This window comes from Stigmatopora argus, chromosome 3 (genome assembly GCF_051989625.1).
Source record: "Stigmatopora argus isolate UIUO_Sarg chromosome 3, RoL_Sarg_1.0, whole genome shotgun sequence".
Lineage (NCBI taxonomy): Eukaryota > Metazoa > Chordata > Actinopteri > Syngnathiformes > Syngnathidae > Stigmatopora > Stigmatopora argus.
In genome coordinates, this window is record NC_135389.1 from 6,215,346 (window position 1) to 6,231,084 (window position 15,739).

General features: G+C 38.3%; 1 protein-coding gene across 3 annotated transcripts in view; it reads right to left on the reverse strand.

The window, feature by feature from the left end:
* kiaa1549la (KIAA1549-like a) overlaps window positions 1-10,613 on the reverse strand; it is a 99,627-nt gene extending 89,014 nt beyond the window's left edge. For all 3 annotated transcript variants that reach the window (XM_077595561.1, XM_077595560.1, XM_077595559.1), the window contains exon 1: window positions 10,174-10,613. In XM_077595561.1, coding sequence (XP_077451687.1) covers window positions 10,174-10,396 — 223 coding nt within the window. In that variant the 5' untranslated portion in view covers window positions 10,397-10,613. The remainder of the gene's footprint in view (window positions 1-10,173) is intronic.
* Window positions 10,614-15,739: the final 5,126 nt, after the last annotated feature.

The following is a 15,739-nucleotide window of genomic DNA, read 5'->3' on the forward strand; positions in this document are numbered from 1 at the left end:
TGCTATAACTTGCCTGTACTTTAATGTATTTGCACCAAACTTACTGTACTTTATGATTGTCCTGATCAAAGGGTCCTATGAGGGTCCTTTGCGAAAACTTGACAAAAAAAAGTTTAAAAAAAGAAAAGTATTTTCTATTTACTTTTTCCTGTCCAGTTCCTACCAGGATGGGTATTTTTATTTCTTTATGTTCAGAAGCCATTAGTCTTGCTACATTTTGAAGTCCGTGTATACGGGTTGTTCATTTTTACTGTGATGACCTGTGGTTCACCAAAAATAGGAAGTGCTTTAGGCTTGCTCTTAGGAAGTATGTACAGCCTTGAACAGACATGACACAAATGATCAGGTGGAATGCGGCTACCAAGTGCCCATTTCATTCACATCTACTAGACAAACTGCGCTAATAGTGGAACTTTAGGTAAAATGATAGAATCTTGTCAAAGAGTATTTAAAAATAAACTATTATGACTCACACACCAAAAACTATTGAAATCGGTAACATAGTGGATCATTGGTCATAAAAACAATGTAACGGAAAGATAGGACCTGGCCCAGGGCGTATGACTCAATGGAAAAAAGAGTGTTTGTCATGCGATGTGTTGAAATACGAAATTGAAAGTGGATCAGAGGAAGAAGATTTTCCCGAAAAACAAGATTTTACCATACAATTTCAAACCGGAGACTCAAGCACTATAACACGGCCCCGGTGTTTGAAAGAAAGAAAAGCCTGACATGGAAGCATCTTAGGCTACATTAACATTGGATCTATTGAATACTTTATAATTATGATCCTCAACTCACGAACAAGCATTACTTTTAGGTAGTCATTCTGTAATGTTTTGTTGGGGTTTTGGGTTTTTTCGTTTCCCAGCTCCTGGTGTCTCTGCTGCTCGCTGCCTCTCGTGTAACCCAGGTGTTTCTAATTGTCTGGCCAAGCCATGTCTATCTATTTAAACCCTGTGTATTTGTCAGTTCTTGTCAGATTGTCTGCTGTTCATGCCTGTTTCTACCGTGCATGTTCAGTCATGTACATGTTCCACGTTCATGTCCAGTGCCCATCGTGCCCCTTTGTTTTCCATGTAAGGTTTGGTTCATTTGTCTTAGTTGTTCGTTTGTCACTTTCCCTGTTTTTTGTATTTAAGGCTTTGTGGGTTTTGTGAACAAGTCTAAGTTATTAAAGTTACACTAGTGCAATCTCACTCCCCGTGTTCGCCAGCTTCCTTGCATATCGGCCCAACCACGCTCTCCACACCCCCCCACGCAACAATAGCAATTGAATGACTAAAAGTTTCATTCATTCACTTTCCATACTGCTCATCCTAGGAATGTGGGGAGTGCTGGAACCTACGCCAGCTAACTACAGGCATCAGGTGGGGAACACCCTAAATTTGTGGCCAGCCAGTCACAGGGCAACTAATAATTTTTCATCTCAAAATAAAAACTGGATTCTTTTACTGGTGCAATTTTGGCAAAGTTGGTCGGGGCCAACAACCAGCCTTGTTTTGGTGCCTATGTCATTGTTAGCTGAGACAGCTACCCTTGTACAAGAGTTTTGGTTCCACTGTTTCTCTTTACCAAAAGACAACATTTTGCCTTTGACGCCCTTTCATATAGTTGAGAAGAGGTGCTTGATTGACAGTGTAATACACCAGGATGATAGGATAGCATACACTATTTACTCATCTCATCTCATTTTCTGAACCGCTTTATCCTCACTAGGGGTGCTGGAGCCTATCCCAGCAGACTTCGGGCCAGAGGCGGGGGACACCCTGAAAAGGTGGCCAGCCAATCGCAAGGCACAAGGAGACAAACAACCATCCAAGCTCATACTCATACCTAGGGGCAATTTAGAGTGTCTAATCAGCCAGCCATGCATGTCTTTGGAATGTGGGAAGAAACCGGAGTGCCCGGAGTAAACCCACGCAGACCCAGGGAGAACATGCAAACTCCACACAGGTGGATCGACCTGGATTTGAACCCAGGTCCCCCAATGTGAGGCCGACGCGCTAACCACTCAGCCGCCGGGCCGCCCACTATTTACTTGTTCCTTATTTTTATTTTTGGGCTATGTTGAGTACATTATAACAACATAATACAACATAATAGCAGGAATAATAGTAATAAAAATGCCTCAACAGAGAATACATTACACTTGGCTGAGAAAATGTGTCCTCAAAGTGAGGCTGCAGCAAAGTCATACTTGCCAAGCTTTTGAGGAACAGCTATCTCAATAAATCTAAGGCTTTGACAGGCCTTTAGTGGATTCCAATCAAACATCTTTTTTAAGCCCTGTGAGTAGACAGCACAGCAGACAGTGGAGTGGTTTAGTGCCTCATAATTTTGAACGGAGTGTCCATGTTTGACTGAGGCCCACAGAGTTACAAAAAATAGATTATGTCCAATCCAAGGTTAAATATCTCTGTAAAGACTCTTTGTTCGGCAAAGAAAAAAAAGTCTCCAAGATGTCTCCTGTATGTAAAAAGACGAACAGTGATTTGGCATTAATAAATTGTAGTTAATTTCATCTAATAAATTACGATATATTTTTTCACATATTTTATTATTTGCTTCTCATCTGTATAATTTATTATTCCAAGGATTGCGGGGGTGCTGGAGCAAATCCTAGCTGACAATGGAAATGAGGCAATGATACCATATCTTAAAATGGCAAAATAACTTTGAGGGTAAGGGGATTGATATTGCGAGAGCAAAATGAGGTACACTAGAATAACAAACTTTAATATTAGGTTAATTACAAAAAAACAAGGTAAAGGAAACAAGATGGGGGAAAAAGAGATGCCTGAGAATCAAATTGTTTGATGGCAAAAAGAGTAAAACATATATGAATATACAATATTTATGGTCAATTTCATGCACAAATTATGAGCAAGTTAAGATGCAGCCAGCTTTTATGATCTCTTGCAGATGTTCTGATAATATTTTTTAGATATCTTTAAAAAATGGATTAAAAATAACTGGATCAAAAGCCTTAAATATTCCATTTGTAATAGATTTAAAAGAATGTTTATTTGAGCTTTTTTTCTTAGTAAGGGAAAACATCTTTTAATCATTTTTGTCTTTTCATTTTAAAAAGAAAATATTTTTTAATTATGTTCAATAATAAAGTGGACAACAGAATATATTTTCATATATTTATTTTTAGATTTTAAAACAACACAAACTGAAAAAAATAATTTTGGATTTAAAAAATTATTGATTTAAAAATGGGAAAAAGGAAATAGCCCCTATACATTTATAATCTTCATTTGAATTTGATCATAAAAAAGAAAGTCGGCACTCATCATTTACTTTCTCGGGCCCCACAAAATGATGCGGCGGGCCAGATTTGGCCCCCGGGCTTCCACTTTGAAACCTGTGCTGTAGAGCATGGAAAATAAAAATAAAAAAATTCTATCATCAAAATAACTCAAAACCCAGCAATGGATGTGTGAAATGATGCCAACAAAGGTGAGTACACCCCAAGTGAAAATCTATGTTCTTATGCTTTATGGAAGAAATTAGAGGGAGGTTTTATTTTACTCTCTATCAAACACACAAGTAATTTAATCATCAGCAAGTGGGGTCTGCGTAACCAATGGCAGATAAGGCAAACAAATGAATGCAGCTGTTTAGCAGTCTCTGCTTGATTTATAAACAACTGAGCCTCTCCGACAGACACTATAGCAACGTCATGTCACATTCTCAGTGCAAACTGCGTCAAACCTCACAAATTGTATAATAAACTTACAACATTGATGAGAATCTCTGGTCGCTATTGGGACAGACTATGAAAGAGAAACACGGTGACTGCAATCAAAGTGCTTAGCCATCGTAATGCAATCACAATGTGCAAGCTTGCACTTCAAATGATTAATCACACAATGAATCACGTTGTGAATAATTCATTGAATAGATTTTGATGTAAACTGAACGGTTTCAATGATTTATGGCCTTTTGAGACTGACATTGTGTGGAGGGATATGACAGAGAATATATTCTGGATGACTGGTAATTTGGAACTAAACCCATGAAAATGTGAATTCAAAATGGGTACATGAGATGGTTGGCTGCTGGAAACAGAATATATGATGGAATTTAATTGAATTTTTTATTGTTGAAGTCCCAAAGTTTTATCCAGTAGCCAAAACCAGAATCTCAATAACTCTAGAATGTACTCTAGTGATATTACAAACATTGACTGACAAATTCAAATATGCAGTGAGACCACTAAAAACTGCAGATCTGTTCCCATGGTAACTCGGACCAAAAGATCTGAGCTATTGATGGTTCACGAAGATCTCAGTATGAAAAGAAAACACACACGCTGTGTATAAGCCAGCCAGACACTAAACTCCACAGACACATCAATATATGCCACAGCAAACTTTGATTGAGAGGACAAGAACAGAATAACAATTTAATCTCTAGATCTGTTCTCTAAGTGATGTACGTGATGAAACGATATATAAAAAAGGCAACTCTTTAGCCACACCATATGGCTTTCAACACAAGGAGAATATGTCGAGAAGGGGTAGATGGTTTTCTGGTTTTTAGCAGTTGAGGCTTGGAAACTGTGTTTTTTTTCCAATTGTTTTCCGAGCTTGTGAGTTTTATTCATTCATAAAATATTTCCTAAAAAATAAAAATCCATCAATGCCTTTCCTATTCCTGCATCCTCACCCTCTTGCCACTGGAACAACGAACTTTCCCGAATACGGGATGAATAAAGTTATCCAATCCAATCCAATGCTCCTCAATTGTCAGGGTGCTGATGAAAAGCGTAAGCAGTGAGGTAGAACTGCATGAGTATAACCTTGAATTGAAATAATGCTTTTGGACATTAATTCCACTTGCGTGTTGAATCATTTATATGTCAAAGAAAAGAACGAAGAAAGCACTGTGCAGGCAATTGACTTTTTGTAAAATCTCCACTCCCTTAGGTATTATTGCTGGTCTGTCAAGCTTTCTGACTTTGAGAACTCAAGCCATGAGAAGAACACATATACAAGTGTGCGTGTGATTCATTTTGGAGCAATATTCTCTGGGTCGGGTTAACAATATGCAGTGGTGGCTTATATTCAAAATATTCACATTTGTAGCAAAGGGGATGCAGGGCGACCCGGCGACTGAGTGGTTAGCACAAGGGTGTCAGACTCGGGTTGGTTCGCGAGTCGCTTTAACGTCAACTTGATTTCACGTGGGCCGGACCATTTTAGATATAATATTTAGATTTTTTTTTAATGAATGGATTAAAAGAACTGGATTAAAATCCCTGAATATTCAGTTTTTATAGATCTAAAACAATGTTTATTTTAGCTTTTTTTATATTTTTTTATATTTTACAAAATGATTTTTGAACTAAAAACAGAAAAAAATGGATTAAAAAATTACAATTATTGATTTAAAAGGGGGAAAATCAGGAAATTTAATATACATCTATACTCTTCATTTTAATTTGATCCTAAAACAGAAAGTCGGCACTCATGATTTATTTTCCCGGGCCACACAAAATGATGGGGTGGACCAGATTTGGCCCCCGGGCCGCCACTTTGACACCCGTGGGTTAGCGTGTCGGCCTCACAGTGGGAGTCCTGGGTTCAAATCAAGGTTGGTCCACCTGTGTGGAGTTTGAATGTTCTTCCCGGGCCTGCGTGAGTTTTCTCTGGGTACTCTGGTTTCCTCCCACATTCCAAAAACATGCATGGTAGGCTGTTTGGACACTCTAAATTGCCCCTAGGTATGAGTGTGAGCATGAATGCTTGTTTGTCTCCTTGTGCCCTGTGATTGGCTGGCCACCAATTCAGGGTATCCCCCACCTTAGGCCCGAGGTCAGCTGGGATAGGCTCCAGCACCCCTAGTGAGGATAAAGCGGTTGAGAAAATGAGATGAGATGAGTAAATAGTGTATATATATATATATATATATATATATATATATATATATATATATATATATATATATATAGAGAGAGAGAGAGAGAGAGAGAGAGAGAGAGAGAGAGAGAGAGAGAGAGAGAGAGAGAGAGAGATGCCCCTCTTCGTAATATATTGAAAATAAAAACAGTTCGTTTTCCGCACATCAAAGAAATTCACATTTTGCATTCATTAATACTTTAAGCAACTGTCTTTTATATGAATATAGTTTCACTAGGCATTGCATTGCACTTTATTGTTTTGATCAATTTTGTCAAGTTACATTAAAACATCACAAGTTATCAATTAGAGTGTCCTAATTAGTTAAGAGGCAGCATGATGAGCTACTCATTAGAATGTCTCTTCAGAGTTTGCAGGTTTCTGATTCAAATGTTTGCTCATGTCTGCCTGTGTGTTGTTTTTATATTTCCATAGTGATTACATCTGGTACATTACCAGTGCATCAGTGAAGGGTGGTGGTGGTGGTGGTGGTAGTTCAATGGCATGCACATTTGTGACTGCTAATGTTACTGGTTAACGGGTATTTATTGATGATGTGACAGCTAACATTAAGCTGATGTGTTTTAGGCATTGCTATCTGCTTATACTTCAGCCAAATGCTTCAGAACTCATTGGCCAGCACTTCACAGTGCAGATGAACTATATGCGAGCGTATTCCAGAAGCAAACAAGAGTTTATTAATGTAGAGGACTGTTATGTTATGCAAAGGCCGAGTCAAGCACACAACCTGATTCTTGCTGATGACAAAAATGGAAAAATAACAAGAAAATGAAGACAGATGCATTCGAGGGCTTAGTAAACTACCACCGCAGATTAAATCCAGCATTTGATGATGTCTGTGCTCCAGACATTATGCTGTAATTGATGTCAAAGGAATGACAACAAAATATTATAAGGTGAAGAAAGTGGTTTGATTATGGCAGTCCGTTTGCCTATATAGGTACATATACAATTTATTGTAAAACTATACACCATATAGTGGATGTTTATGTAAAAACTATGAAAGTTGAACGGTTTGCAGATGAAGCACATTTTGCTTGTTTAATCACATCACACATCACAGCTTTGATAAGAGCCAAAAAAAGATGAGGAATGTGTCAATACAATGAATATTTTTGCCACTGACAGGCTGCGAAAAAAATAATTTAGGTGGATTATAAAAAAAATAAAAAATTAACATAAGTAGGAATTTGGCGGCCCAGCGGGTCCTCGGTTCGAATCCAGGTCAGTCCACCTGTGTGGAGTTTGCATGTTCTACGTGGGTTTTCTCCGGGTACTCTGGTTTCCTCCCACATTCCAAAGACATGCAAGGTAGGATGATTGGACACTCTAAATTGTCCCTACATGTGAGTGTGAGCGTGAATGGTTGTCCGTCTCCCCCTGCCCTGCGATTGCTTGGCCACCGATTCAGGATGTCCCCTGCCTCTGGCCCGGAGTCAGATGGGACAGGCCCCAGCACCCCCCATGAACCAAATGAAGATAAAGCGGCCCAAGGTGTACTCCTTTTGAAAAAATGTTAACCGTCTCCCATTTCCCTTAATAAGAAAAAGCTGGAAATTCAATGGATACATTAATAATTGATTATCAAAAAAATACAATTCATGTGATCCTGTGATTGACAATTACGTCAGGTTTATCATATAAACACTTTGCTTCACATAGATAATGCTGTCCAATTTGGAATTGTGAGTTTTGCATGTTCTCCCTGAGCTTGCGTGGGTTTATTCCAGGTACTTTGGTTTCCTCCCACATCCCCAAAAACATGCTGGGTAGGTTGGTTGAGCACTCTAAATTACCCCTAGGTAAGAGTGTCACCATTAATGGTTGTCTGTCTCCTCGTGTCCTGTGATTGGTTGGCCATCGATTCAGGGTGTCCCCCGCCTCTCACCCAAAGTCAGCTGGGATAGTCTCCAGCGACCCTTGGGAGGATAAGCGGTACAAAAAATGACTGAATAAATGTATCAATATGGTGACCAAGTGGTTAGCACGTCAGCCTCACAGTTCTGGCGTCGAGGGTTCGATCCCTGGTGGGTCCTCACTGTCAGGAATTTGCATGTTCTGCCTGGGCTTGCGGGATTTTTCTCCGGGTACTCCGATTTCCTCCCAGATTCCGAAAACATGCTTGGTAGCCTGGTTGAAAACTCTAAATTGCTTCTAGGTATTAGTGTGAGGGTGAATGGTTGTCCTTCTCCTTGTGCCCTGACATTGGCTGGCCACCAATTCAGAGGGTACTCGGACGTTTGGCCGGCGGACGTTTGGTCGCCGGATGTTTGGTCGGCGGACGTTTGGTCGCCGGACGTTTGGTCGCCCGGACGTTTGACAACATGACAGAGAGTTTACTGTTGAAACCAGCTCTCAAAATTATATTCATGAGAGCGAGAGTTTAATATCTAAATATCTACTGTTGAAACCAGCTCTCAAAATTATATTCATGAGAGAGAGTTTAATATCTAAATATCTACTGTTGAAACCAGCTCTCAAAATGATATTCATGAGAGAGAGTTTAATATCTAAATATCTACTGTTGAAACCAGCTCTCAAAATTATATTCATGAGAGAGTTTATTATCTAAATATCTACTTTTGAAACCAGCTCTCACAATTATATTCACCCGGGCGACCAAACGTCTGGCGACCAAACGTCCGGCGACCACACGTCCGGCGACCAAACGTCCGGTCACGAATTCAGAGTGTCCCTTGCCTGGTGCCCATAGTTGGGTAGGATAGGCTCTGGATCCAAACCCCCCTGTGCAACCTTTGTGAGGATAAAAGGTGCGGAAAGTGAATGAATGAATGTATCGATATGACTGGTAAAATAACACTGGTAAAATATCCATCCATCTATATATAGCACATAAGGGTCCAAGCCTGCACTTGACTTATGGCCAAGATGCTGAGTACATAATGGCTTGATCACCATCCAGTTGCCGTGTTCATACAGACCAATAGCAGTGACATTTACATCCACACTAATTAAAAAGTAAGTCCTCATTAACCTTACATGTGTGTTGCTGAAATGGGACCAAGGAAGAGAAAAGCCACTCAATTGAGGGCAGACATTTTAACTACACTGAAAACTACAACCTGAAATATCATCAATAAATACCTCCTGTTTAATACAGAGTAGTACTACTATGATCTTGTCAGGAAATTAAAGCATGTCAAGCTTGAAAATCTGAAAAAAAGTAAGTTTTATATGTGGAAATGTAGCTAGGCAAGGCCACAAAGTCTCCCTTTCTGTATTTTCTTTTCACCTATTAAGAACTTTTATAAACGCAAATCATGAACTTTTTCGCAGAATGTTTCATATATGATCAAATGACTATGCATATCGAAGAATTGCTTTCCGCTTCCGACGTGAAGATTGTAGCTATTTTTGGTTCTTTATTTATTTTGTGGGTGTCGGTGTTTGTGCCTAGGGGTGGGTGGGGGTGGGGGGTCGTCGCATTTTGAGGACATGAAGACCATAAATCATTGATTTGCCTCGGCAATGAAACGTCCCCTATGGAAATACTAGATCTTGCTTAGTGCTTTGCAAATGAATAAAAGGCTTCCTGGGTGATCGCAGTACAACAACGCGGGCAATATTGTTATGTTTATTTCTGCACCCACTGCACTCTTCCCTGTGTGCATTTTGGGATGCTCGAAACAATCGCTGTTCAATTGCAGAAGCTTTAAATAGAACTCAAGACAGGGTGGAGGTTGTTTACATAAGCCAAGCATATTTCTATAGACGTTAAACCACTGCAATATGATCAATTTCTTGGATTTGTGTTTAGGTAGGTCTATACATTTACATAAAACAACCAAATCTATTACAGCAATATAACTCCCCAAATCCAAATGTTGTCATTTGAATCATTCATTGCCCAAAAATATAGAACATATTTCCAGACAATATCACCAAATGTATGTTTTTGTCTTTTTTTAACCTTTGTGTTTCTTTTCTTTTGGTCCTCTAGAGCTGTATAATACTACATAATAGGGTAAGATCACCAAAAAAACAAGCCCAAATGAATGTTATTTACAAGATAAGCGACTTGAATCCAAGACTCTAAAGAAGCTCTCCCACTCATGAGCCATCTACTTAAAGGTCTGGATGGATTTAAGCTTAACCAAAAGAAGCAGGCTTTCGAAATCGAACCACACAACAACAACATCTGCCAACAATCTCCAGCTATACAAAACGAATCTTGTTACTCTAATGAAGGTTGTATAAGCATGAAGAATCAGCGTCTCACCCCCAGCAGCCAAGGAGCACTGGATCATCAGCATCAGTACCGCACTGACGCTCACAAAGCACCGGGCCAGCATCCCGCCCATCGCCGGCGTCCTCTTCCTCTGCCTCGGCGTCCACACATCCAGGTTCCGGGCCACGAGATACAGCAACAGCTGCTCTTTTAGCTGGGCTTTTTGCCCGACCCCGACCCCGCTGCTGGGAAGGGGCACATGTTTAGGAGCCATCGGTCCACCAATGAGTGATGGGGGGAGAACGGCTAACGGCGGGATCCGATCAAGCCGTCCCGGGTACACACAAGCAGGACTCCGCTCTCCATGGACCTTCTGCCGGGTTTCCGGGAAAGAAGACCACTGTAGCTGTTCATCCGTCACGCTGTCTGTGTGTTTGAAGTCTGATCTCCCTGCTGTGACCGCAAAGACTTGCCAACGCGTCAATTTCGGATTCGAGAACTGAAGTAGTCGTTGGTGCTTTCAAAATAAAAGTCTTCTCTTACTTGGGAAACGGAAATGCGTATAAAGCAGGGATGGGTTTCATTATTAAACCATCCCTGCAGTATACGCATTAACGTTAACTCGATTTCATGTGGGCCGGACCATTTTAGATGTAATATTTAGTTATTTTAAAAAAAATCTGGATCAAAAGCCCTATAAATATTCAGGTTTTTTTTCAAAGATCTAAAATAATGTTTCCTTGATATTTTTTTTCTTAGTAAGAAAAACGTCTTTTAATCATTTCTTTTTTATTTCAAAAGGAAAGAAAACATTTGTTTATGTTCAATATTAAAATGGAAAACAGAAAATATTTTATATATTTATTTTTTGATTTTATAAAATGCTTTTTGAACTAGAAATACAAAATAATAAATATTCAGGTTGTTTTTTTTCAAAGATCTAAAACAATGTTTCCTTGATATTTTTTCTTAGTAAGGAAAACTTCTTTTAATCATTTGTTTTTCATTTCAAAAGGAAACAAAATATTGGTTTATGTTCAATATTAAAATGGAAAACAGAAAATATTTGTATATATTTATTGATTTTATAAAATGCTTTTTGAACTAAAAATACAAAAGAACAAAAAAACTGGATTAAAAACATGCAAATATTTATTTAAAAAGAGGAATATCAGGGAATATAATATACATCTATAACCTTCATTTGATTTTGATTCCTAAAACAGAAAGTCGGAACTCATCATTTACATTCTCGGGCCACACAAAAAGATGGAGCGGGACAGATTTGGCCCCCGGGCAGCCACTTTGACACCTGTGGGTTAATAGTTGAGGCCGAATATAAAGCAATATAAAAGTACTGGTAGTTGTGGAGGGGGAAAATATCTTTAACCATGATGATTTTTATTATTAATTAAAAAAACTGTCCATAGTTAGTTTGGATTGGACACCCTTGACCCTCGTGAGGATAAGCGGATCGGGGATGAATGAATTGAATTAACCTCAAACTTGACGTTCATTTACATCAGTGGTGTACAAACTGCAGCGCGCTAACCAGTTTTTCATGGTCCTCAGTAAAGACTATGCTGCACTTCTCAACTTTATCACTAGATGTAGCTACTCGGTTATTTTTGGTGAGTAAAATAGGGCTCACCAAATTTTTGGATTTTTGGTGAGTAAAATAGGGCTATATTCCTAAATATTATTTCAATTGTATGTTATTATTGATTATTTTTTATGTGTTGCAGCTGTAGCTGCAGTAGAGGTTTTATAGCCATAAAATAGTTTTTGCTGAAGGCATCACTAGGAAATGCACGTTTCACTGCTATTGACGGCGAGAGACGTCCAATACCATCTGACTGACATGGATCGGAGCCTTCCCATTCAAAATGAACTGAGACATCTAATGCCGTCAGGGGATGTCAATAATTTTTTATTAAAAAAATACATTGAAAAATAGGTTTTCAAGTTGGCCCTTGCATCCTTTGTTTTTCTAAAAGTATCCTCCAGAGGAAAAAGATTACTAGTAAGTTTTTTTTTAAATGTAAAGGCTAAGAAGGCTATTTCACAGAAGTCTAAATGGATCTGAGTCCATTTTAGAAGCAATATATATAGAAAGTACAAGCTTTACAAGATTTTAAATGAAAAGACAAAGTACAGACCAGTTGAAGCAAAAGATATGTTTTTTTTATTTCAAAGTGAACCTTGACATCAATTCATAATTTGACAGTCACCAAGAAGGAACCCGCTTTTTGTGACTAAGTACATTAAAGGCCTGGTCACACTAAAACATAGAACTAGAGTGGGAAAGAATCACACACAGCACACGTGACAGCCAAACAATAATCATATCCCCAGTCCCTAAAACGTTGTATATTGCACAGTGCAGTTGCTACATGACAGCTAGTGTAGCATTAAAGAACACAGAATCATAAAAGCAAAACAAATATTTTAATTTTCAACAGTAATGGTTTCAACTTGCCAATCAGGTCTACAAATTGACTCTAAACACAGCATTTTCCACCAAATAATTAGAGAACTTTTCTTACAAGTTATATTTTACATGAGTCTAAAGACTTAACTGAGCATTTATGCATTTCAGTAACCCTAAAAAAAAAATCTTCACACACACACCCCACATCTACATTGATTTAGAACTAGTAATTTAAACAAGTGCCAGCACAAAAAAGCTTGATAATCTGGAACTAAAATGTATTAAGACATTGGCCCTTATTTGAAGAAAATCTGTTCAACTGATACTTAAGGCGGTCGGGTTCCAAGCGCCTGCGGGAACTAGTTGACCTGTTGGTGTCTTTTGTCAATGCAAAAATCCATGAGAGGCAGCTTGGATTACCAAATTTAACAACTCCAGACAGAGTAGAAACGGATTAAGGAACATGACTACGGTGATTCATGTTTTTATCTCATTTACAGAAACAATATATTTGAAACGATGAATGACACCCAGCAAAGGAGGAGCATAACTATTTCCCTTACGTGAACGGAGACGTTTGTGCCACAACACATCACATGCGCGCTAAATACAAACTTGAGGCAGCACACCACTTAAACCAGTGCAACCTCTTTGTTTTAGGGTTGTTAACACAGTGGCAATTATACAGAAAACACATTATACATAGGAAACATAGCAAAAGCATACCATTAGAATAAATAGGTGAGGGAACCTTTTACTTTTGATTGACTTATAAAGCATTTTGGAAGAACCCCCAAACCAACACATGATGCGGCAAAAGTTGCATACAAAACCCATCTATGCTCTGATCACGGCAAATACCTTGATCAGGCATCTTATTCCAGATTTTGCCCTCCCCACAAATACATTCAGTGTGATGGTAAAGCTTTGCATTTGTCTAAAATCAGGTCCTATATTTGTGAGTACTGTGCGGTGTTCTTGGTGAGAGCAGTAAACATTCCCTGACTTGTACTTTCTTAGGATTCTGTGTAAAAATAAGTTTTCAAACTGTTGGTGATGTCAAGTCAGGGGTGTATCCTCTAGGAAGGAACTAGTACACACATTTGCAATCCAATGACATCCTCCGTCAGCCAGTTTGGAGAAAGGCACTAGTCATACAGTACGAAGAGTTGCAAATACAGCCATTGTGGAAAAAGCCATGTCACAATACATACTAAAAGAATATAAGTGACCACCACACGCTGGTTATACAATCTAAAAGTTCACCTCAGATTACATTTCATGATGAAATACTTGACGTTAAAAGGCACACACTCACACATGCACACACACACAACAACAAAAATCAAAAAAAGCTCAACTTCAATTACAGCAGTTTACGAACCACTTGAAAACATTACAGCCAATATACAGAGGCACTAGCATGTAGGATAGCATTTATACTCTATGATTAAAGTAAAAGCCACTTCTAGTCACCAGAACTACGATATAAAGACTTGCAGGCTTAAATGAGATTATCATCTAAATTCACAGCTACAAAGTGGCGGATAATCAGTACATAGCAGCTTAATATCTATACATTCCAAATACAATTTGCCAAACGCAGCTCAGAAAAATAAAACCTCAGCCTCATTTCTAAAATAGATCTCTGACAATATTTCATTATTTCAAACGTCAAACTGCAACAGTTTGCTGGAGGTGAAAGCACAAATAACATCAACTGTGCCTTAGAAAAATGATTGATGAACAATGTCTTTGGTGCTGATTGCCATAAAAGACCAGGTGAACACTACTCTGCACATAAATTGAAAACGAAGAAAACAGCAAAGCTATGCATAATCCACCCTGAAGGAATGTAACAAAACGGACGGGCTTCAGTCTAGGACAGATCAGACGTTAAAAGTTAAAAATATTTACTGATACACCACAACACGAAAAAGCCAGCAAGGATGGTGTAAATTACTACATTATTTCAAACACTGATCCATTTAAAACAAAAACAAAAAATCTTTTAGATATACACCACTCCCAAACATCTAAAAACTGCAAATCAATGTTAAAACAACAACAACAACAACAACAACAACAACAACACAGCAACCCAGAGGCTATCTAGATTGTATTGCAGTTACAGTAAACAGTGACAATACTGTTATGAATTGAGTACTATAGCAAGTAGAAATTGATTATCAAAATATCAAATCACTCTATACATATAAAAAAAATCATTCAGTCAAAGCCCTAATTGTGCAGCATGTAGCTTAAGTAAATTCATTGAGTTAGCAAGCAAACGGAAGCCGCACAATATTGAAACATAACGAAGAATTCTCATATTTATCCCAAAAGCCCATTATATTCAGAATCTGAAGTGCTGCGAGTCTACACGTGTATATATGTAGATATATATATATATAAACACATCCTGTACTCTGCTGTTAAGGCACTAGCTGATGGCAACAGCATCAGCAAACTGAGAGCCTTCAATCCACAATGGCTTTGACAAGTGGTATGCACATGCTACAAGGCATTAAAAGCTTCGGGTTCACACTGCAGGATAAAATACCCAATTCAGATTTTTTGTTGTTGAATCCCATGAAAAAGGTGTCAATTGGAGGTTTCCCAGATTGATCCATGTCAGTGGTGGCTCCCGGCCAAAATGAATGCAGGTCTTTGCTTGTTATCATATTTTGTATATACTGTGGCTCTTTGCCTCGTTTCATGTTTCCCTTATTTTTAATCTCTATTAAAACACACTCAAATGTATTGGGACGCATTAAAAACAAATAAATTATAATTTAAAAATAATTTAGAATATTTGATTTTTTTAAGATACTCCTGACGTAAGGGGTAAAATTAAAAAAATTTGCTCCAGGGAAACAAGTCCGCACAAGGAGTCCGCACACTATCCTTGCTCAAGAAGAATGGAATTAATTGTTTGGCGAATCTGATGATGATGAATCAGACTTTGAACATTTTTAAATATTATGATGAGGAATTAGACTTGAAGGATTTAAAATTTTAAATTCCATTTGAGAATTGTGTTCATATTGGTAGTAGTTTGTTTTACCAGGTTTCCATACCATATGTTGTGAATAAATGTGTTCAGCATTTGCCAGTTACCAGTACCGGTGCAATCCTAGGTGTGAGCTGAGAAAAACTTAAAAATAAAAAAAATGTATACCAATT